The sequence below is a fragment of the Pristiophorus japonicus genome, chromosome 1 (genome assembly GCF_044704955.1).
Source record: "Pristiophorus japonicus isolate sPriJap1 chromosome 1, sPriJap1.hap1, whole genome shotgun sequence".
NCBI classification, from domain to species: Eukaryota; Metazoa; Chordata; class Chondrichthyes; family Pristiophoridae; genus Pristiophorus; species Pristiophorus japonicus.
In genome coordinates, this window is record NC_091977.1 from 62,568,793 (window position 1) to 62,592,303 (window position 23,511).

At 47.8% G+C, this 23,511-nt stretch overlaps 1 protein-coding gene across 3 annotated transcripts in view; it reads right to left on the reverse strand.

Annotated features, from left to right (window-relative positions):
- The window catches only part of tnksa (tankyrase, TRF1-interacting ankyrin-related ADP-ribose polymerase a), a 196,269-nt gene that overhangs the window by 118,460 nt on the left and 54,298 nt on the right, over positions 1–23,511 (reverse strand). For all 3 annotated transcript variants that reach the window (XR_011593293.1, XM_070880229.1, XM_070880222.1), the window contains exon 3: positions 16,850–16,945. Coding sequence is in view for 2 of the 3 variants with exons in the window: in XM_070880229.1 (XP_070736330.1) it covers positions 16,850–16,945 (96 nt within the window). In the remaining variant the exon portion in view is untranslated. The remainder of the gene's footprint in view (positions 1–16,849; positions 16,946–23,511) is intronic.

The window sequence follows — 23,511 nt, forward strand, 5'->3', positions numbered from 1 at the left end:
TGCCACTGGAAAGTTTCTCCTTATTTACTCTATCAAAACCGTTTATGATTTTGAACACCTCTATCATATCTACACAAACTTCTCTGCTCTAAGGAGAACAACCCCAACTTCTCTAGATTCTCCACATAACTAAAGTTCCTCATCCTTGGTACCATTCCAGTACATCTCCTCTGCACCCTCTCCAAGGCCTGGACATCCTTCCGAAAGTGTGGTGTCCAGAATTGAACACAATACTCCAGTTGAGCCCTAACCAGTGTTTTATAAAAGGTTTTGCATAACTTCCTTGCTTTTGTACTCTACATACCTCTTAAGCCATGGCTCCCAAATGCTTTTCAACAGCCTTTTCAACTTCTGCCACCTTCAAAGATTTATGTACATACACCAACTCTATGTTCTTGCAAACCTTTTAAAATTATACAAATTAGTTTATGTTGCCTCTCCTCATTCTTCCTAACAAAATGCATAATTTCACACTTTTCTGTCAAGAAGCATCACAGTACATCACCAGTCAGTCTATACCCTTGTGATGGAATGTGATGCTTCTTGACAGCTTGGAGACACCGTATCGTGTCTTACCGTCTCCCAGCACTGGGTGGCATTTTCCGATTAGACAGGCAGGCAGAAGCACAGCCAAAGAAGAAAGACACATGGAGCTATCTCCATTTTGTTATGAAGAAATTTAACTAATTGTTTTGTTATAAATTAGACCTCAGTGTATGTGACCCTCCAGAACCACAGTTATGCAAGTAATCTCTTATCCAATCGTTCTGGAATTATTTATTTTATCTTTGATGTACAGCAAGGGACAAGTAACTTCTCTTTATTGTTGCTTTATTCGATTGTTCCTTTGTTGTAGTATAAGAATTCTAGAGTCTGTCTTTATTTCTGTTTGCAGTCCAAACTACAGTTATTAAAGGATTTGGATTCTGAAACTCTGACCTTTAGTCATATTTTTTGGTGTAGTGTTGAAGCTAGCAGGATAATCAGTTATTGCCTGCCATACACTGCACTCTGACAGAACCAGTACAGTCCTCCTGAAGTCTGTTACAATCCTCCACATTGTTTACTGCATTTTCAAATGTTATGTCATCTGCAAACTTTGAAATGATACCCAAGTCCAGGCCATTAATATACATCAAAAGAGAGCATTGGTACTAATACCGACCCTAGGGGAACACCACTGTCCAGTCTGAAAAACAACTGTTCAACCACTACTCTCTGCGTTCTGTCCTTCAGCAAATTTTGTATCCGTGCTGTCACTGTCCCTTTAATCCCATGGGCTTTAAAGTTGCGAATGAGTCTATTGTGTGGTACTTTATCAAATGCCTTTTGAGTCTATATACACATCAACTGCACGACCTTCATTAACTCTCTCCGTTACTTCATCAAAGAACTCAAATCAAGTTCGTCAAACATGATTTTGCTTTAATAAATCCATGTTGATTTCAATTTAGTAGCCGTTAATTAGCTTACATTGAAAAGTTTGTCCCAGATTATTGTCTCAAAGTTTCCGCACCACCCAATATTTTGTCTATTGTGAAAATTATATATGTGCTTTTTAGGCTGACTGGCCTGTAATTGCTGGGTTTATCAATCCCTTTTTTTGAACATTTGCAATCCTCAAATCCTCTGGCACAGCCCCCATATCTAAGGAGCATTGGAAGATTGTGGCCAGTGTGTCCACAATTTCCACCGCTCAGTCACCTAGGATGCATCCCATCTGGACCGGGTGATTTTTGTACATTTGAGTACTGCCAAACTTTTAAGTACCTCTTTATGTTTTTTATCCTATCCAATATCGCTACTAGCATCTCCTCTTACTGCTACATTGCAGCATCCTCTTCTCTAGTGAAGACAGATACGAAGTATTCATTTAGTAACTCAGCCATACCACAAGATGATCTCCTTCATATTTATATATTATATTAATGCATGCGCTATTTTAAAAAAACAAAACAAATATGATTGTTCAGACAAGTATCAGCATTAAATCCAATAAAGTAGACATGTATTACAATGTTAATTGATCTGTGCACATGTAGGAGATGTCCAAATTACAGTGGAGAGTTGTTGATGCCAGTTCATTGGCTGTGTTCAGGAGGGAGTTGAATGTGGTACTTGCGGCTGGGGGGGGTCAGGGAGCGTGGGAGGGGGGAGGAGGGGTGCTGGGGTGGGTGATCAGCCATTATCTCGTTGAATGGCGGTGCAGGCTCGAAGGGCCGAATGGCCTACTCCTGCACCTATTTTCTATGTTTCTATGTCCAACAGGGTTCAAAATAAACATCATCATCAAAGGCAGTCCCTCGGAATCGAGGAAGACTTGCTTCCACTCTGAGGTGACTGAACAGTCCAATACGAGAACCACAGTCCGTGTCACAGGTGGGACAGTCGTTGAGGGAAAGGGTGGATGGGACTGGTTTGCCGCAAGCTCTTTCCGCTGTCTGCACTTGATTTCTGCATACTCTGCTAGACCTAGACCAGCATGGTTACTGAGTAGCCAATACAATGGATCAAGTGAATAAATCAACCAATACACACTTCGCAGCACGGTGACCCTCACCTCCTGATATTCTGCACCATAAATTATGTTGCTGGTTTGTTTTTTGAAAATGCTCTTTTTGTGAAGACTGAGTTGGCTTCTATGGGCCCAAGTTTCCACATGATTTGCGCCTGATTTTTAGGAGCAACTGGTGGAGAACGGACTATCTTAGAATTTGCAATTCTCCACATTTTTTTTTCTGCAGTTCTAGTCAGGTAGAACAGTTCTACTTTGGAACAGAATTTTTTCTTCAAAAGGGGGCGTGTCCAGCCACTGACGCCTGATTTGAAAGTTTCCACAGTGAAAACGTACTCCAAACTAACTTAGAATGGAGCAAGTGAAGATCTTTGTAGAACTGAAAAAACCTGCTCTACACATTAAAAAAATCAGGCACAGGTTACAAATCAGGCGTCCAGAATGAGGTGGGGAGGGAGGGGGGGGGGAAAGGGAACCCATTAAATTCTACAATAAATCCTTATTTATACTTATACAAATATTATACAAATAAATCCAACCTGAATAAACATTTATAAGCAAAGAAAAGATTAAATAAACCATCTTCCTACGTGTGAAAGTGCTTCAGCCAGGAAGAATGGTGCAGCAAGCCTCACAAAACGAGGGAGCCGACCAAACGCGGGCGGGGGGGGGGGGGGGGGGGGGGGGAGGAGGGAGCCGACCGAACGCGGGCGGGGCAGGGGGGGAGGAGGGAGCCGACCGACCGCGGGGGGGAAGAGAGAAAGAGAGAGGAGGGAGCCGACCGAACGTGGGCGGGGCAGGAGGGAGCCGACCGAACGCGGGCCGGGGGGGGGGGGAGGGAGCCGACCAAACGCGGGGGGGGGGGGGGGGGGGAAGAGAGAGAGAGAGAGAGAAGAGGGAAGGGAGCCGACCGAACGCCGGGATGGGGGGGGGGGGGGGGGGGGGGGAGAGGAGGGGGAGGGAATGGAGCCGTTCCAGACGGCTGGCGGGAAAGAGAGAAGGCTGCAGGAAGCCTCAGAAATTGAGGAGCCATTTCCCGACGGCAAAAGGGGGAGGTCGTCGGGAAACGGCTGCCTCAACTTTGAGGCTTCCTGCAGCCTTCTCACTGCTACATGAAGTCTCTGTGCTGATGGCAATGTACTTTTATTAAAAAATGTTCAAAAACTAAACAGCTACAAAGAACTACAAAAATGGCCGAGTGCCAATGTTTTTTTCACATTGAGCATGCGCAAACGCTCCAACGCGCACATGCAGCGTTGCCGGCAGGAAAAAAACTAGTTTAAATAGTACCCGCCCCCTCCCACTTACAAAATCGGCGCGAGTGTAGGCTCCGCCCCCCTGGGCGCTGCGCCAAGCAGACAAGGAGCTGCAGAATGCTCCAGAAACGCTCGTTTTTTTTCCGGCGCCATTTTAGGCACGAAAAACGGGCGCCCAGCTCGGAGGGGCACCCGTTTTTTTATCATGTGGAAACTTGGGCCCTATAAGTGGTTCAGATGCCAACAATTGCAGCAAGCCTGTTGCAACAAGAGCTGTCAGAGGTCTCAAAAACAGTATACAAATGCATAAATCACCTGTATAAAGTGCTTCACCAATTATGAAACAACTTTTTCTGCAGGTTTCTCAAGATTTTGAGCAATCCAGACTGGCAAGATCTGACAAGCCTAACAACCAGCTGCTGACCACCTTCAGACCATCTTGAGAAATGCATTGGTTTATTATGCTCGAGGTAGGGGTTAGTGAGGTTAATCTTGAAAAGATCTACCCTATTTATCAGAATCTTTAGAATATTTTTTTTCTAATTTTAATGCTTATGAGATAATCATTTTAAATTGATTACTGCATAGTTCAAACGGCAGCTTTAGGCATTTTAGTCATTTGGTGCGAGAACTGGCTTGCCCCAATCATAAAAACAAATGGCTCTGAAAATTCAGGGGTTAAAACGTACAAATATCAATGACCTTTTTAAGTTAACATAGGAAATTGTATTGTTTGGGAAGTTGTTTATAGAGGCTAAAAGAATAGTTGTTGCAGTAAACAAGTCACCTAGGCTCTTCTGATGGTATTGCCCCGACAGCTCCAGGCATGAAATACATTAGGCAGCTTTTTGCCAGTTCATTAGGTCTTTTTATTCCGCTGTACTTCAGCATGTGTGAAGGTAATCACGCAAAGATTTCGTGAGGGTTCCGAATGCACATATAAATTATATACACAGATGCTGATCCAAATTGGGTTATTAAAAAAGCTATTTTTGTGACCCAAGGAGTTATGTTAAATGTAATACTGTGGAAACTGCTGCATTGAATTTTTTTCTATAATTTTATTTTATTTTCAATAAACCTAATTCATAGATCACAGGTAAAGCAAAATGATCTGACAGTGCTTATTCTTCCATTCGTCAAGATTCAGAGGACACGAAAGTGCTCATGTCAGTTTGAGTAAGTAAATTACAGTAAAGAAAGAAGACTTAGTGCCTTTCACGGCCACCAGACGTCTCAAAGCGCTTCACAGCCAATGAAGAACTTTTGGAGTGTAATCACTGTTGTAATGTGGGAAACGCAGCAGCCAATTTGCGCACAGCAAGCTCCCACAAACAGCAATGTTATAATGACCAGATAAACTGTTATGTTGGTTGACAGATAAATATTGGCCAGGACACTGGGGATAACTCCCCTGCTCTTCTTCAAAATAGTGCTATGGGATCTTTAACGTTCACCGGAGAGGGCAGACGGGGCCTCGGTTTAACGTCTCATTGAAAGACTCACCTCCGACATTGCAGCACGCCCTCAGCACTGCACTGGAGTGTCAGCCTAGATTTGAGCACTCAAGTCCCTGGATTGTTGAAAATGCTAATTTACCAGACAGTAAAGAGTGTAATGCCTCTAGGTTGAAGGCTCACTTGCAGGAGCAATCTTTGATGCTGAGCATTAAGAGAAATATCCATAAGGAAATAATGCTCAAGAACATAAGAATATAAGAATTAGGAACAGGAGTAGGCCATCCAGCCCCTCGAGCCTGCTCCGCCATTCAAAAAGATCATGGCTGATCTGGTCGTGGACTCAGCTCCACTTACCCGCCCTCTCCCCGTAACCCTTAATTCCCTTATTGCTTATCTTTGACTTGAAAACATTCAATGAGCCAGCCTCAACTGCTTCCTTGGGCAGAGAATTCCAGAGATTCACAACCCTCTGGGAGAAGAAATTCTTTCTCAACTCGGTTTTAAATTGGCTCCTCCGTATTTTGAGGCTGTGCCCCCTAGTTCTAGTCTCCCCCCACCAATGGAAACAATCTCTCTGCCTCTATCTTGTCTATCCCTTTCATGATTTTAAATGTTTCTATAAGATCACCCCTCATCCTTCTGAACTCCAAGGAGTAAAGACCCAGTCTACTCAATCTATCATCATAAGGTAACCCCTTCATTTCTCGAATCAGCCTAGTGAATCGCCTCTGTACCCCTTCCAAAGCTAGTATATCCTTCCTTAAGTAAGGTGACCAAAACTGCACGCAGTACTCCAGGTGCGGCCTTACCAATACCTTATACAGTTGCAGCAGGACCTCCCTGCTTTTGTACTCCATCCCTTTCGCAATGAAGGCCAACATTCCATTTGCCTTCCTGATTACCTACTGCACCTGCAAACTAACTTTTTGAGATTCATGCACAAGGACCCCCAGGTCCCTCTGCACCGCAGCATGTTGTAATTTCTCCCCATTCAAATAATATTCCCTTTTACTGTTTTTTTTCCCCAAGGTGGATGACCTCACACTTTCCGACATTGTATTCCATCTGCCAAACCTTAGCCCATTCGCGTAACCTATCCAAATCTCCTTGCTTTCAAGGAAGTTCATATTTCCTAGGTCAGTCAAGTAAAAATGTTTATGTTCGAGCACATTTTAAACTAGAAGCATTTCTGAAATAGTAAAAAATGTGAAGCGAGACTATTGCTCACAGGTGCGCCTCATACCCTCCCACCTCCGCAACAGCTGACTTTTACATCCTTCATGCAATGTCATTTCTATTTGAAAAACTTACTGCTAGCACACACATTTTTAGTTTCGTCATAAGAAACATTTGTACTTGCATATTTTTTGTGTGCGCAAATCTGGCACAACATTTGGAGGTTAAACAGAAATTACATATGCATGAACACAAACTCCAACTTTTTAATCACAATATCCCATTTGCTGCTGTATCAGGATACCCAGTTTCCTACTTCAGAGGGAAGTTGATAACTTACAAGTATTTTTGTTCTCCTGGAGACGTATCCACAAAGAATTGGGTTGAAACTGATGAAGCTACAGTCACGTGAGACCCTTGCAGACTTTCATACCATGCAGAGATTGAGCTCTTTTTAAATAACTACAAGAGCAGAATTGAAGATATTTATCATATTCATGGGGAAAAGTCCCCCCACATAAGTTGAGATCTTACACGTTAATGGGTCATGGGGCAGTTGCGAGTATCCCCATTTTTGGCAAAATTCAAGCAGTTAAGTGCAGTTGTAGCTTTTATTTATTAATTTCTGGGCTAGGCACATCAGCATTTATTGCCCACCCCTAATTGCCCTTGAGATGGTAATGGTATGCCACCTTCTTGAAGAACTGCAGTCGTGTGATGAAGGTACTTCCAGAGTGCTGTTAGGTAGGGAGTTCCAGGATTTTGGCCCAATAGCGGTGAAGGAATAGTGATATTAGTTCCAAGTCAGGATGGTGTGCGACTTGGAGGGGAACTTTTAGGGGATGGTGTTCCCATGTGCTTGCTGTCTTTGTCCTTCTAGGTGGTGAAGGTTACGGGTTTGGAAGGTGCTGTTGAAGAAGCTTTGACAAATTGCTGCAATACATTCTGTAGATAGTAACATTGCAGCCACGTGCACCCATGGTGGAGGGAGTGGCTGCTTAAGGAAATGGATGGGCTGTCAATCAAGTGGACTAGCTTTGTCATGGATGGTGTCGAGTTGTTGTTGCAGCTGCAGCAGTTTCTGGTCAATGATATTCCCAGGATGTTGATGGTGGAGGATTTGGTGATGGTAATGCCATTGAATGTCAAGGGGAGTTGGGAAGATTCGCCATGTTGGACATGGTCATTGCCTGGCACTTGTGTGACACAAATGTTACTTGCCACTTATCAGCCCAAGCCTGGGAGCTAGCTGTCCAGGCTTTGTTGCATGCGGACATGGACTGCTTCATTATCTCAGGAATTGAGAAAGGAACTAAACATCAGCGTTATTTTAGCTTATTAAGCTATGCTTAATATTCAAATGTGACACAATGCTGGAGTAAATAAGGGTGTCACAAGAGCAGTAAATTGCAAGCATTAAGTTAAGTTACAAAATTGTACTACATGATAAAGCCTGAAAACACCAAACCTAAACAGGGATTTGAACACAATGGCCAGCAAAAGATTTATCCAAGCTTAACGAGTCCAATAAATATATTGTAGTTAGCATCCTTTTTTCCACTACCCTGTACAGTGAAAGCTGTAAACAGATTAGAGGATCGCTGGCTAATCCAACTACATCATTCAGCTAATTCTCAAGAATCATAACAGAATAGTAAGTCACTGAGCAGTACAAGAACAGTAGGGGGCGCTGGGAGCTCAAAGCTGAGACAGGTACCTGATGTGGAAGCATGTTTCTCTCCCAATAGCGCTTGGACAGATACTAGAATCTATCAGGTTTTTTTCATCTGAACCACTGCCTCCATGCTTTTTGCAGGGGGGGATACAAGTGCAAGTGCAAAAGGAGGGGAGAGGGCGTGGGCAAGGGCGAGGGCGAGGGCGAGGGCGAGGGCGAGGGAGAGGGAGAGGGAGAGGGAGAGGGAGGGAGAGGGCGAAAGAAGCGGCGGAGAGGGAGAAAAGAGCGAGAAAAGTGGAGAGGAGAGCGAGAAAAGAGAGGGAGCAAAGAGCAAGATTAGAGAAGAGAAAGGAGGAGTGAGCATGGAGAAAAGTCGTAGAGCCATTCAACTCTGACCCGGACAGTCCAAGCCATGTAATTTTTTGTAAGACTTTTAAATATCTATACAGGATTACAAACAAATCCTACATTTTTTTTTATTCGTTCATGGGATGTGGGTGTTGCTGGCAAGGCCAGCATTTGTTGCCCATCCCTAATTGCTCGAGAAGATGGTGGTGAGCCGCCTTCTTGAACTGCTGCAGTCTGTGTGGTGAAGGTACTCCCACAGTGCTGTACCGAGGGAGTTCCAGGATTTTGACCCCGTGACGATGAAGGAACGGTGATATATTTCCAAGTCATGGCATGTGACTTGGAGCGGAAGGTGGAGGTGGTGGTGTTCCCATGCTGCCCTTGTCCTTCTAGGTGGTAGAGGTCGCAGGGAGGTGCTGCCGAAGAAGCCTTGGCGAGTTGCTGCAGTGCATCATGTGGTGGTGGATGGGGTGCCAATCATGTGGGCTGCTTTGTTCTGGATGGTGTCGAGCTTCTTGAGTGTTGTTGGAGTTACACTCATCCAGGCAAGTGGAGAGTATTTCATCACACTCCTGACTTGTGCCTTGTAGGTGGTGGAAAGGCTTTGGGGAGTCAGGAGGCGAGTCACTCGCTGCAGAATACCCAGCCTCTGACCTGCTCTTGTTGCCACAGTATTTATGTGGCTGGTCCAGTTAAGTTTCTGGTCAATGGTAATCCCCAGGATGTTGATGGGCGATTCGGCAATGGTAATGCCTTTGAATGTTATGGGGCGGTGGTTAGACCCTCGCTTGTTGGAGATAGTCACTGCCTGGCACTTGTTTGGCATGAATGTTAATTGCCACTTATCAGCCCAAGCCTGAATGTCATCCAGATCTTTCTGCATCCGGGCATGGACTGCTCCATTATCTGAGGAGTTGCGAATGGCACGGAATACTGTGCAATCATCAGCGAACCGAACATCCTCACTTCTGACCTTATGATGGAGGGAAGGTTATTGATGAAGCAGCTAAAGATGGTTGGGCCTAGGACACTGCCCTGAGGAACTTCTGCAGCGATGTCCTGGGACTGTGATGATTGACCTCCAACTACCACAACCATCTTCTGTTGTTCTAGGTATGACTCCAGCCAGTGGAGAGTTTTCCCGATTCCCATTAACCTCAGTTTTATTAGAGCTCCTTGATGCTACACTCGGTCAAATGCTGTCTTGATGTCAAGGGAAGTCACGCTCACCTCACCTCTGGAATTCAGCTCTTTTGCCCATGTTTGGACTGTAATGAGGCCTGGAGCCCAGTGGTCCTGGCTGAACCCAAACTGGGTATCGTCGAGCAGGTTATTGGTGAGTAAGTGCTGCTTGATAGCACTGTTAACTACGCCTTCCATAACTTTGCTGATGATTGAAAGTAGACTGATTAGGCAGTAATTGGTCGGATTGGATTTGTTCTGCTTTTTGTGGACAGGACATACCTGGGCAGTTTCCCACATTGTTAGATAGATACCAGTATTGTAGCTATACTGGAACAGCTTGGCTAGAGACGCGGCTAATTCTGGAGCACCAGTCTTCAGCACAACAGCCGGGATGTTGTCGGGGCCCATAGCTGTTGCTGTATTCAGTGCGCTCAGCCGTTTCTTGATATCATGTGGAGTGAATCGAGTTGGCTGAAGACTGGCTTCTGAGATGTTTGGGACCTCAGGAGGAGGCCGATATGGATCAGTCACTCGGCACTTCTGACTATAAATGGTTGTGAACACTTCAGCCTTGTCCTTTGCACTCACGCGCTGGGCTCCGCCATCATTGAGGATGGGGATATTCATGGCGTCTCCTCTGATCATGGCTGATCTGATCCTGGTGTTGAGACCAGGATCAGATCAGCCATCATCATCATCATAGGCAGTCCCTCGGAATCGAGGACTTGCTTCCACTCTTAACATGAGTTTTAAGGTGGCTGTACGGTCCAATACGAGAACCACAGTCTCTGTCACAGGTGGGGCAGATAGTCGTTGAGGGAAGGGGTGGGTGGGACTGGTTTGCCGCACGCTCTTACCGCTGCCTGCGCTTGTTTTCTGCATATTCTCGGCGATGAGACTCGAGGTGATCAGCGCCCTCCTGGATGCAGTTCCTCCAGTTAGGGCGGTCTCTGGCCAGGGACTCCCAGGTGTCAGTGGGGAGGTTGCACTTTATCAGGGAGGTTTTTGAGGGTGTCCTTGAAACGTTTCCTCTGCCCACCTTTGGCTCGTTTGCCGTGAAGGAGTTCAGAGTAGAGCGCTTGCTTTGGGAGTCTTGTGACAGGCATGCGAACAATGTGGCCTGCCCAGCAGAGCTGATCAAGTGTGGTCAGTGCTTCAATGCTGGGGATGTTGGCCTGGCCGAGGACGCTAATGTTGGTGCATCTCTCCTCCCAGGGGACTTGTAGGATCTTGCGGAGATATCGTTGGTGGTATCTCTCCAGCGACTTGAGGAGTCTGCTGTTCATGGTCCATGTCTCTGAGGGCGGGTATTACTACAGCCCTGTAGACCATGAGCTTGGTGGCAGTTTTGAGGGTCTAGTCTTCACTCTTTCCCTCAGGCGGCCAAAGGCTGCACTGGCGGCGGTGTTGAATCTCATTGTCAATGCCTGCTCTTGTTGATAAGAGGCTCCCGAGGTATGGGAAATGGTCCACATTGTCCATGGGCCGCGCCGTGGATCTTGATGACTGGGGGGAGGGGACAGTGCTGTGCGGCGAGGACAGGCTGGTGGAGGACCTTTGTCTTAGGATGTTTAGCGTAAGGCTCATGCTTTCGTACGCCTCAGTAAAAACATCGACTATGTCCTGGAGTTCAGCCTCTATGTGCACAGACGCAGGCATCGTCCACGTACTGTAGCTCGGCGGAGCAGGCTCGAGGAGCCAAATTGCCTACTTCTGCTCCTATTTCTTATGTTCTTATGTTATGTCCCCGTTAGTTGGTTAATGGTCCACCACCATTCACGACTGGATGTGTCAGGACTAGAGCTTTAACCTCATCGTTGGTTGTGGGATCGCTTAGCCTTGTCTAGAACATGCTGCTTCTGCTTTTTAGCGTGCATGTAGTCGCATGTTGCAGCTTCCCCAGGTTGGCAGCTCATTTTTAGATACACCTGGTGCTGTTCCTGACATGCTCTTTTACACTCTTCATTGAACTAGGGTTGGTCCCCTGGCTTAATGGTAATGGTAGAGTGAGGGACATGCCAGGCCATGAGGTTACAGATGATGGTGGAATAAAATTCTGCTGCTGCTGATGGCCCACAGTGCCTCATGGATGCCCAATTTTGAGCTGCTAGATCTGTTCTGAATCTATCCCATTTAGCACAGTGGTAGTGCCACATAACAAGATGGATGGTGTCCCCGGTGTGAAGACGGGACTTCGTCTCCATAATGACTGTGCGGTGGTCGCTGTTACTGATGCAGTCATAGACAGATGCATCTGCGACAGGTAGATTGGCGAGGACGAGGTCAAGCAGGTTTTCCCCTCGCATTGGTGTTCTTGCCACCTGCTGCAGGCCCAGTCTCCTCACCTCCCCCCCCCGCCTCTCTCTTCCCCCACCTCTCTCCTCCCTGCCCCCCCCGCCTCTCTCTCCCTCCCGCCCCCCCCGCCTCTCTCTCTCTCCCTCCCGCCCCCCCCGCCTCTCTCTCTCTCCCTCCCCCCCCCCCGTCTCTCTCTCCCCCCCCGTCTCTCTCTCCCTCCCACCCCTCCGCTCCCTCCCCCCCCGTCTCTCTCTCCCCCCCCTCCGCTCCCTCCCCCCCCCGTCTCTCTCTCCCCCTCCCTCCCCTCCCTCCCCCCCCCGTCTCTCTCTCCCCCTCCCTCCCCTCCCCCCCGTCTCTCTCTCCCCCTCCCTCCCCTCCCCCCCGTCTCTCTCTCCCCCTCCCTCCCCTCCCCCCCCGTCTCTCTCTCCCCCCTCCCTCCCCCCCCGCCGTCTCTCTCTCCCCCCAACCCCCGTCTCTCTCTCCCTCCCTCCGCCCCCCGTCTCTTTCTCCCTCCCTCACCCCCCTCTCGTCTCTCTCTCTCTCTGCTCCCCCGCGCCCCCGTCTCTCTCTGCCCCCCCGCCCCTCTCTCTCTCTCTCTCCGCCCCCCGCCCTCGTCTCTCGCTCTCTCCCCCCTCCGCCCCCGTCTCGCTCTCTCCCCCCTCCGCCCCCGTCTCGCTCTCTCCCCCCTCCGCCCCCGTCTCGCTCCCCCCTCCGCCCCCGTCTCGCTCTCTCCCCCCTCCGCCCCCGTCTCGCTCTCTCCCCCCTCCGCCCCCGTCTCGCTCTCTCCCCCCTCCGCCCCCGTCTCGCTCTCTCCCCCCTCCGCCCCCGTCTCGCTCTCTCCCCCTCCGCCCCCGTCTCGCTCTCTCCCCCCTCCGCCCCCGTCTCGCTCTCTCCCCCCTCCGCCCCCGTCTCGCTCTCTCCCCCTCCGCCCCCGTCTCGCTCTCTCCCCCCTCCGCCCCCGTCTCGCTCTCTCCCCCCTCCCCCCGTCTCGCTCTCTCCCCCTCCGCCCCCGTCTCGCTCTCTCCCCCCTCCGCCCCCGTCTCGCTCTCTCCCCCCTCCGCCCCCGTCTCGCTCTCTCCCCCCTCCGCCCCCGTCTCGCTCTCTCCCCCCTCCGCCCCCGTCTCGCTCTCTTCCCCCTCCGCCCCCGTCTCGCTCTCTCCCCCCTCCGCCCCCGTCTCGCTCTCTCCCCCCTCCGCCCCCGTCTCTCTCTCTCCCCCCTCCGCCCCCGTCTCTCTCTCTCCCCCCCCCGCCCCCGTCTCTTCTCCTCCCCCCTCCCGTCTCGTGTCTCTTCTCCTCCCCCCCCACCCCCGTCTCTTCTCCTCCCCCCCCCCACCCCCGTCTCTTCTCCTCCCCCCCCCCACCCCCGTCTCTTCTCCTCCCCCCCACGTCTCTTCTCCCCCCCCCCCACGTCTCTTCTCCCCCCCCCCCACGTCTCTTCCCCCCCCACGTCTCTTCTCCCCCCCCCCACGTCTCTTCTCTCCCCCCCCCTGTCTCTTCTCCCCCCCCCACGTCTCTTCTCCCCCCCCCCCACGTCTCTTCTCCCCCCCCCCACGTCTCTTATCCTCCCCCCCCCACCCCCGTCTCTCTCTCTCTTCTCCTCTCCCTCCCACCCGTCTCTCTCTCTCTTCTCCACGCCCCACCCCCCGTCTCTCTCTCTCTCTTCTCCTCCCTCCTCCCCCCCCCACCCCCCGTCTCTCTCTCTCTCTCTTCTTCTCCCCCCCACCCCCCGTCACTCTCTTCTCCTCCCCCCGTCTCTCTCTCTCTCTTCTCCTTCCCCCCCACCCCCCGTCTCTCTCTCTCTTCTCCTCCTCCCCCCCCACCCCCGACTCGCTCTCTCTCTTCTCCTCCCCCCCACCCTCCGTCTTTGAAGGTATGAGGCGTGAATTGGCTGAGATGGATTGGCGAATGATACTTAAGGGGTTGACTGTGGATGGGCAATGGCAGACATTTAGAGACCGCATGGATGAACTACAACAATTGTACATTCCTGTCTGGCATAGAAATAAAAAAGGGAAGGTGGCTCAACCGAGGCTATCAAGGGAAATCAGGGATAGTATTAAAGCCAAGGAAGTGGCATACAAATTGGCCAGAAATAGCAGCGAACCTGGGGACTGGGAGAAATTTAGAACTCAGCAGAGGAGGACAAAGGGTTTGATTAGGGCAGGGAAAATGGAGTATGAGAAGAAGCTTGCAGGGAACATTAAGACGGATTGCAAAAGTTTCTATAGATATGTAAAGAGAAAAAGGTTAGTAAAGACAAATGTAGGTCCCCTGCAGTCAGAATCAGGGAAGTCATAACGGGGAACAAAGAAATGGCGGACCAATTGAACAAGTACTTTGGTTCGGTATTCACGAAGGAGGACACGAACAACCTTCCGGTTATAAAAGGGGTCGGGGGGTCTAGTAAGGAGGAGGAACTGAGGGAAATCCTTATTAGCCGGGAAATTGTGTTGGGGAAATTGATGGGATTGAAGGCCGATAAATCCCCAGGGCCTGATGGACTGTATCCCAGAGTACTTAAGGAGGTGGCCTTGGAAATAGTGGATGCGTTGACAGTCATTTTCCAACATTCCATTGACTCTGGATCAGTTCCTATGGAGTGGAGGGTAGCCAATGTAACCCCACTTTTTAAAAAAGGAGGGAGAGAGAAAACAGGGAATTATAGACCGGTCAGCCTGACATCGGTAGTGGGTAAAATGATGGAATCAATTATTAAGGATGTCATAGCAGTGCATTTGGAAAGAGGTGACATGATGGGTCCAAGTCAGCATGGATTTGTGAAAGGGAAATCATGCTTGACAAATCTTCTGGAATTTTTTGAGGATGTTTTCAGTAGAGTGGATAAGGGAGAACCAGTTGATGTGGTATATTTGGACTTTCAGAAGGCGTTCGACAAGGTCCCACACAAGAGATTGATGTGCAAAGTTAGAGCACATGGGATTGGGGGTAGTGTACTGACATGGATTGAGAACTGGTTGTCAGACAGGAAGCAAAGAGTAGGAGTAAATGGGTACTTTTCAGAATGGCAGGCAGTGACTAGTGGGGTACCGCAAGGTTCTGTGCTGGGGCCCCAGCTGTTTACACTGTACATTAATGATTTAGATGAGGGGATTAAATGTAGTATCTCCAAATTTGCGGATGACACTAAGTTGGGTGGCAGTGTGAGCTGCGAGGAGGATGCTGTGAGGCTGCAGAGCGACTTGGATAGGTTAGGTGAGTGGGCAAATGCATGGCAGATGAAGTATAATGTGGATAAATGTGAGGTTATCCACTTTGGTGGTAAAAACAGAGAGACAGACTATTATCTGAATGGTGACAGATTAGGAAAAGGGGAGGTGCAAAGAGACCTGGGTGTCATGGTACATCAGTCATTGAAGGTTGGCATGCAGGTGCAGCAGGCGGTTAAGAAAGCAAATGGCATGTTGGCCTTCATAGCAAGGGGATTGGAGTACAGGGGCAGGGAGGTGTTGCTACAGTTGTACAGGGCATTGGTGAGGCCACACCTGGAGTATTGTGTACAGTTTTGGTCTCCTAACCTGAGGAAGGACATTCTTGCTATTGAGGGAGTGCAGCGAAGGTTCACCAGACTGATTCCCGGGATGGCGGGACTGACCTATCAAGAAAGACTGGATCAACTGGGCTTGTATTCACTGGAGTTCAGAAGAATGAGAGGGGACCTCATAGAAACATATAAAATTCTGACGGGGTTAGACAGGTTAGATGCAGGAAGAATGTTCCCAATGTTGGGGAAGTCCAGAACCAGGGGTCACAGTCTAAGGATAAGGGGTAAGCCATTTAGGACCGAGATGCGGAGGAACTTCTTCACCCAGAGAGTGGTGAACCTGTGGAATTCTCTACCACAGAAAGTTGTTGAGGCCAATTCACTAAATATATTCAAAAAGGAGTTAGATGAGGTCCTTACTGCTAGGGGGATCAAGGGGTATGGCGAGAAAGCAGGAATGGGGTACTGAAGTTGAATGTTCAGCCATGAACTCATTGAATGGCGGTGCAGGCTAGAAGGGCCGAATGGCCTACTCCTGCACCTATTTTCTATGTTTCTATGTTTCTCTCTCTCTCTCTCTCTCTTCTCCTCCTCCCCCCCCAACCCCCGTCTCTCTCTCTCTTCTCCCCCCCCCCCATCCCCCGTCTCTCTCTCTCTCTTCTCCTACCCCCCCCAACCCCCCGTCTCTCTCTCTCTTCTCCTCCCCCCCCCCAACCCCCCGTCTCTCTCTCTCTCTTCTCCTCCCCCCCCCCACCCCCCATCTCTCTCTCTTCTCCCCCCCCACCCCCCGTCTTCCTCTCTTCTCCTCCACCCCACCCCCCCACCCATCTCTCTCTCTCTCTTCTCCACCCCCCCCCCACCCCCCGTCTCTCTCTCTCTCTCTTCCCCCCCCATAAGTGGGCACGCAACCTGTACGGGATGTCCAGAGTGCTGTGCAACCACGCAGCTTAACAGGAACATTGGCATCAAGGGATATGGATCAACGGCAGTTATATATAGTTGAGGTACAGATCAGCCATGATCTAATAGAATGGCGGCACAAGCTTGAAATGGCTTTCCACTGTTTCTATGTTGCAATTTGATTTACACAAATAGAAAAATCACACCACTAGCTCAAGAGTGAAGTTCTTGGACAATCAGCTTTGGAAAAATAAGATATATTTTGCCTCAAGAAAATAAAATGCATTGAATATGAATGGCATTTCTTACTAATGCTATGATGTTTTAACAAGGAGCAATCTATAGCAATTAGACCACAGCAATTAATGTTTACTATTGACTGTATGTGTTACTAAGAACAGGATAACAGCTTACAAATTGCCATTAATATAATCGAAGCAGTAAGATCTGTCGGGGGTTAGGGGGAGGGGGGCGGGGGAGAAAAGACAACACAAGAACTCAGCAAAAGCACATTGGTGAGATCAAACTCGTCTTTACCTGTCAGTACAGCTTTTGCAGAAGGATCTGCCAGGTCTTGAGCAGTCTTTCCATCGGTGTTCCGAATGTTGGGATCAGCTCCGTGCTGCAGAAGAACTGTACATGGAAAACAGAAGCAGTTTTTCATCTCAGGAACACAAACGCTGCTAACGGGCAAGGCTCTTCTAGGCATTGGGAATGAATAGTAATTCATTGCACAAAATTTATACTGCAGCAAATGCTTACTGTAGTCAAAGAAACAAATCAAAGAATGATCATATGGAATATGACCTTGATAATATAAAACATCCATGGACACACTGCATTGTCCGTGTTTTCAAAGGCAATGTGTCCAGCAAGTAAAAGCACCTGCCAGCACTCGTCAAACATGCTCAGTTTTACCATGTTCTGTCTTTAACTCAGCTGCCCAGTATATAACTGCTATCCTATGTTTATGCGACAATACAGACAGGCTGAAATCCTTCCTTGGCTTACTACTTACATAAAACAAACCTCGCAACACATTGGCAGCATTCCAACAAAATATAATGGATGGGCTAATATCCTTATAGCCTGCAGTCATCTAGTTAAATGGTAACTGACATAAACAATACTCGATGATACAATAATGCAGTGAACGGGCACCTAAACACTTAAATCCCTGTTGAAAAACATTCGGATTCACTCTCATTCACAGTCCATGTAGGCATATTTAATATAGTATCGATGATGTTCTAGGAATGCAGTTTTATTTAGAAGATCAAAAATGTTCATAATTTTTATTCAATTCTGGAAAACCTAACATTCCAAACTGTTTTAAGTTATTGATGATTTAGAAACATAGAAAATAGGTGCAGGAGTAGGCCATTCGGCCCTTCGAGCCTGCTCCGCCATTCAACAAGATCATGGCTGATCTGGCCGTGGACTCAGCTCCACTTACCCGCCCGCTCCCCATAACCCTTAATTCCCTTATTGGTTAAAAATCTATCTATCTGTGATTTGAATATATTCAATGAGCTAGCCTCAACTGCTTCCTTGGGCAGAGAATTCCACAGATTCACAACCCTCTAGGAGAAGAAATTCCTTCTCAACTCGGTTTTAAATTGGCTCCCCCGTATTTTGAGGCTGTGCCCCCTAGTTCTAGTCTCCCCGACCAGTGGAAACAACCTCTCTGCCTCAATCCTGTCTATCCCTTTCATTGTTTTAAATATTTCTATAAGATCACCCCTCATCCTTCGAACTCCAACAATTTGTTTCAGTGTTCCATACCATTCATTACTGTATAAATTATTTTAGTTCATTCTATGGCCGCATGACTAGATGTTGTAGAAACACACCATTAATACTAATCCAGCGTCAATATCCTTTACAATCTTGAAATCTTCATTGAGATCACTTGACAAGTTTCCTCTTGTCAAAAGAGGACACACTCGATTGTTTAGGCTTTCATCATTTGTGCCTTTCAAGGAGAATATCCTTCCAATTATTAATACACAGTACTCCAGCTGGAATCTGATCAGCAGCTTATATAGGAATAGAACCTCTTGATTTGTACTGTACCCCTCTATCCACTATCTTAATTGACTTAAAATTACAGCTAAAAAGAAATACAAAATATGTCAGCCTATAAGGAGATTTTTCTTTACAGACAGGCTAAATAAGTTCAATATGGTCAATAGATGTGATATCAGACAGATTTTCAAGCTGATCAGCACTTTTTAAAATTCATTGTTGTTGAGGTAGTATTAATGTTGCATTTATATTGCAGAACCACTCTGCCTGCCAAGCTCAGCTTTCTAAGCTGTAGAAATATTTAATTTTCATTATAGGTTGCCATCTAAAGCATTGGATTAACATCTAAACAGTGCATGCACAACTTTGCATTTGTTGTTTGATGCCCCCTTTCTTTTATGGAACCCAGCTGAATTTGTTGTTTTTTTGTTTTGTTCTATTACACTGCAGTCGGCAACAGACAGAACTGTCCATATACTAGTTTTCAAAAGCCATGATTGCATTATCATTCACCGTGAATCCTTTCCCAGTATTTCGGGGCGGGGGGGGATGTCAGGGATAGCACAACTAGCAGCGGTAAAATCAATACGTTTCTGGCAAGGCCAGGTTGAGAAAGAACCTCATCATGGCCAGCATCAGGGTCAATAGAAGGGCCACCAAAACCGTGCATCACTGGCATTTTGTCATGCGAGCCACCTAGTCTAGTGAAAGTTCCTCTAACGCCACGGAACCATTTATACTGTAGGTCTCTCTCGCCTTCAGAAGCAATGGTTTAAAGTAAAGGGGGGCATTAAAATCACTGTTCTTGGATGAATTATAATTTCTTTCAGCTGGACGTCAGAAAGACCAAAACCTTGGTTTTCAATGCTTGCCACAAATTTGACTTCCTTGACGTGGAGACCCCAGGATGAGCTTCAAATCCCATATTCTCTCCATTACCCAGACCACTTATTTTCAGCCCAACAATATTGCCTATCTCTGTCCCCAAAAGTCATTTCCATGCTTTCGTCACCTCTAGTCTCAATGACTCCAATACCTTCATTTTGGCACACGATCCATAAACTCCAATTTGTCTAGCACTAAGCCCCGAACATCCATCATTCCCATCCTTTGGACCTCCACTGGATCCCTGTCCCCAATGAATTAAATTAAATATCTTCATTCCGCTCCTCAAATATCTCCATGGCTTTGCTCCATGCTACCTCTGTAACTTACTGTCTCTCGCACACCCAATGGTCTTCTGACTCCGGCCTCCAGTGTATCCCACTTCCCCTCTGTCCCACCACTGGGGCAGTGCATTCAGCCACATAGGAACTGTTCTCCCTTCTGAGATACTCTTTACTTTATTTTCAAAAATTGTATGTTAAAGACATCATGCAAATACTGTTTAACTTTGTCCATTTAAAAAAAGTTCGAGATGTGGGTAACACTGGAAGGGCAGCATTTATTGCCCATCCCCAGGTGCCGAGGGCACTAAAAGTCAATCATATAGTGAGAGACTGGAGTTGCGTGTAGACCAGTAGGGGTGGCAGGTTCTCTTCCCTGATGGGCATTAGTGAGTTGGGTTTTTACAATGTTCAGGTAGTGTTTCAGTCATTTTTCTCGTGCTAGTCCATAAGTTAGCAAGTTTATTGAGCTCATAACCTCGGGTTGCTTGACCAATATAATCACCGTGCTTCCATACCCTTGTTTACTAGGTTAAAGGCACTTGGAGGCAGTTTTGCCAAGGCCACTGTAATGCTCAGTGACTGGGAATGGTCAGGCATAGAACAAAAAATGAAAAGTTGCCTTCCAACTTCTACCAGGCAGCTGTGAGGAACCAACTGTTCAACTTGCCACAGCCAAAATAAAAACTGTAGTCCACTGGCAAACATTTAGCTTGCTGTCAGAGATGCAGGCTAACTATCTTCTTTGATGCTATACACTGCCTCCAGTATTAAGTGGTGCCACCTTGTTTAATGCAATCAACAACAAAGTGGTTAACTAAATGGGGCTGAAGCAACTTAATAGAATAAATCCACCATTCATTGAATACACCCATAACAACCATCTCTCTCCACAGATGGTGCCTGACCTGCTGAGTATTTCCAGCATTTTATGTTCATACAATCCTAACCGTAACTTTATTGTCTGCAACTCTAAACACTACACTTGCACTTCTTTGCAGACAGCTATCTCTTATAATTAATGGATATGCATTTCCACTAACTGCAGCAGAGATAAAACAGTACAACATTAAATCCTTTAGAACTGCAAATTAGGTGGTCACATAATGCTACAAACTCATCATCTCTTCTATCAAGAATTGTAACCAGTATTAAATCAGGTCTTCCATGCATAAGCTCCAAAAGTTTGTAAACTTTTTTCTTTAATGTACAGGTATAATTAGAAAAAATGTAAAAGAAAAAGACTCACTGGAACTATTACCGTCCCTCACCATATAAATGAATTTATGCAGGCAACTGTGTAGGATTCCACGACATCAACATCACAAACTGGCTCCTAATGCTTACACAACTAAACATGGTACCTTGCCCCAATGTAGACCCAATTATCCACTTTGGTGGTAAAAACAGAGAGACAGACTATTATCTGAATGGTGACAGATTAGGAAAAGGGGAGGTGCAACGAGACCTGGGTGTCATGGTACATCAGTCATTGAAGGTTGGCATGCAGGTACAGCAGGCAGATAAGAAAGCAAATGGCATGTTGGCCTTCATAGCGAGGGGATTTGAGTACAGGGGCAGGGAAGTGTTACTACAGTTGTACAGGGCCTTGGTGAGGCCACACCTGGAGTATTGTGTACAGTTTTGGTCTCCTAACTTGAGGAAGGATATTCTTGCTATTGAGGGAGTGCAGCGAAACATAGAAGGTTCACCAGATTGATTCCTGGGACTGACATATCAAGAAAGATTGGATCAACTGGACTTGTATTCACTGGAGTTCAGAAGAATGAGAGGTTGTCGCATAGAAACGTTTAAAATTCTGATGGGTTTAGACAGGTTAGATGCAGGAAGAATGTTTCCAATGTTGGGGAAGTCCAGAACCAGGGGTCACAGTCTAAGGATAAGGGGTAAGCCATTTAGGACCAAGATGAGGAGAAACTTATTCACCCAGAGAGTGGTGAACCTGTGGAATTCTCTACCACAGAAAGTTGTTGAGGCCAATTCACTAAATATATTCAAAAAGGAGTTAGATGTAGTCCTTACTATTAGGGGGAATCAAGGGGTATGGTGAGAAAGCAGGAATGGGGTACTGAAGTTGCATGTTCAGCCATGAACTCATTGAATGGCGGTGCAGGCTCGAAGGGCCGAATGGCCTACTCCTGCACCTATTTTCTATGTCTATGTTTCTATGTTTCTCTAAGTCTATAAAGCTAGATTTAGCGTAAATACAGGGAACCAATGCATCAACACCAGTCTCCAATAATCCAATCTGAGTATAAAAGCAGCTTTAATGATATGAATAGCTTGGGTCCCAGCTATTCACAATATGTGTGATTTAGATGAGGGAATCAAATGTAATATTTTCAAGTTTGCTGATGACAAAACTAGGTGGAATTCTGAGTTGTGAGGAGGATGCAAAGACGCTGCAAGGCGATTTAGATAGGTTGAGTGAGTGACAAATACATGGCAGATGCAGTATAACGTGGATAAATGTGAAGTTATCCACTTCGGTAGGAAAACTATAAGGACAAAGTATTATTTAAATGGTGATAGCTTGGGAAATGTCGATGTACAAATGGACCTGGGTGTCCTTGTCCTTTTGCAGATACACCAGTCATTGAAAGCAAATATGCAGGTGCAGCAAGCAGTTAGGAAGGAAAATGGTATGTTGGCCGACACTGCAAGAGGATTTGAGTACAGGATCAAGGATGTCTTACTACAGTTATACAGGGCCTTGGTGAGACCACACCTGGAGTACTGTGTGCAGTTTTGGTTTCCCTACCCAAGAAAGGATATACTTGCCATAGGGGGAGTGCAGCAAAGGTTCACCAGACTGATTCCCGGGATGGCAGGACTGTCGTATGAGGAGAGATTGGGTCGACTAGGCCTGTATTCATTAGAGTTTAGAGGAATGAGAGGGGATCTCATTGAAACGTATAAAATTCTGACGCGGTTGGACAGACTGGATGTGGGGAGGATGTTTCCCCTGGCTGGAAAGTCTAGAACAAGGGGTCAGTCTCAGGATACGTGGTAGGAAATTTAGGACCGAGATGAGGAGAAATGTTTTCACTCAGAGGGTGGTTAACATGTGGAATTCTCTACCACAGAACGCTGTGGAGGCCAAGTCACTGAATATATTTAAAGGAGATAGATAGATAGATTTCTAGACACAAAACGCATCAAAGGGTATGGGGAAAAAGCAGGAATCTAGGGCCCAAGTTTCCACAAGAAAAAAAATGGCTGAATGGCCTCACTGGGGCTGCGTGGATAAGGCTCCTCCCATGGCCAGCTCCTGCTCCCCGCCCCCGACAACCGCTCCCCCCCCACCCGACCCGACACCCGCTCCTCTCCCCCCACCCTCTCATGCCGACCAGACCCTCCACCAGCCCCGACACCCGCTCCACCTCTCTCTTCCCCCCGCCCCCCGACTGACCCGACCCGACCTCCTGTTCCCCGACCCGACACCCCCCCCCCCCCCACTGGACCCGACTCCCGGACTGGATCCGATCTGACCTCTCCCTTTCCCCTTTCCCCCCCCCACTCCCTTGCTCCCCTCTCTCTCTCTCTCTCTCTCTCTCTCCCTCTCTCTCTCTCCCCTCCCCCTCCCTCTCTCTCTCTCCTCTCTCCCCTCCCCCTCCCTCTCTCTCTCTCTCTCTCTCCCCTCCCCCCCCACTCTCCCTCCCCTCCCCTCCCCCCCCACTCTCTCTCCACCCCCCCCACTCTCTCTTCCCCCCCCCACTCTCTCTCTCTCTCTCTTCTCCCCCCCCCCACTCTCTCTCTCTCTCTCCCCCCCCCGCTCTCGCTCTCTCTCGCTCTCTCCCCCCCCCACCCACACTCTCCCCCCCCCACCCACTCTCTCTCTCCCCCCCCACCCACTCTCTCCCTCCCCCCCCCACCCACTCACTCCCTCCCCCCCCCACCCACTCTCTCCCTCCCCCCCCCACCCACTCTCTCTCTCCCCCCCCCACCCACTCTCTCTCTCCCCCCCCCCACCCACTCTCTCTC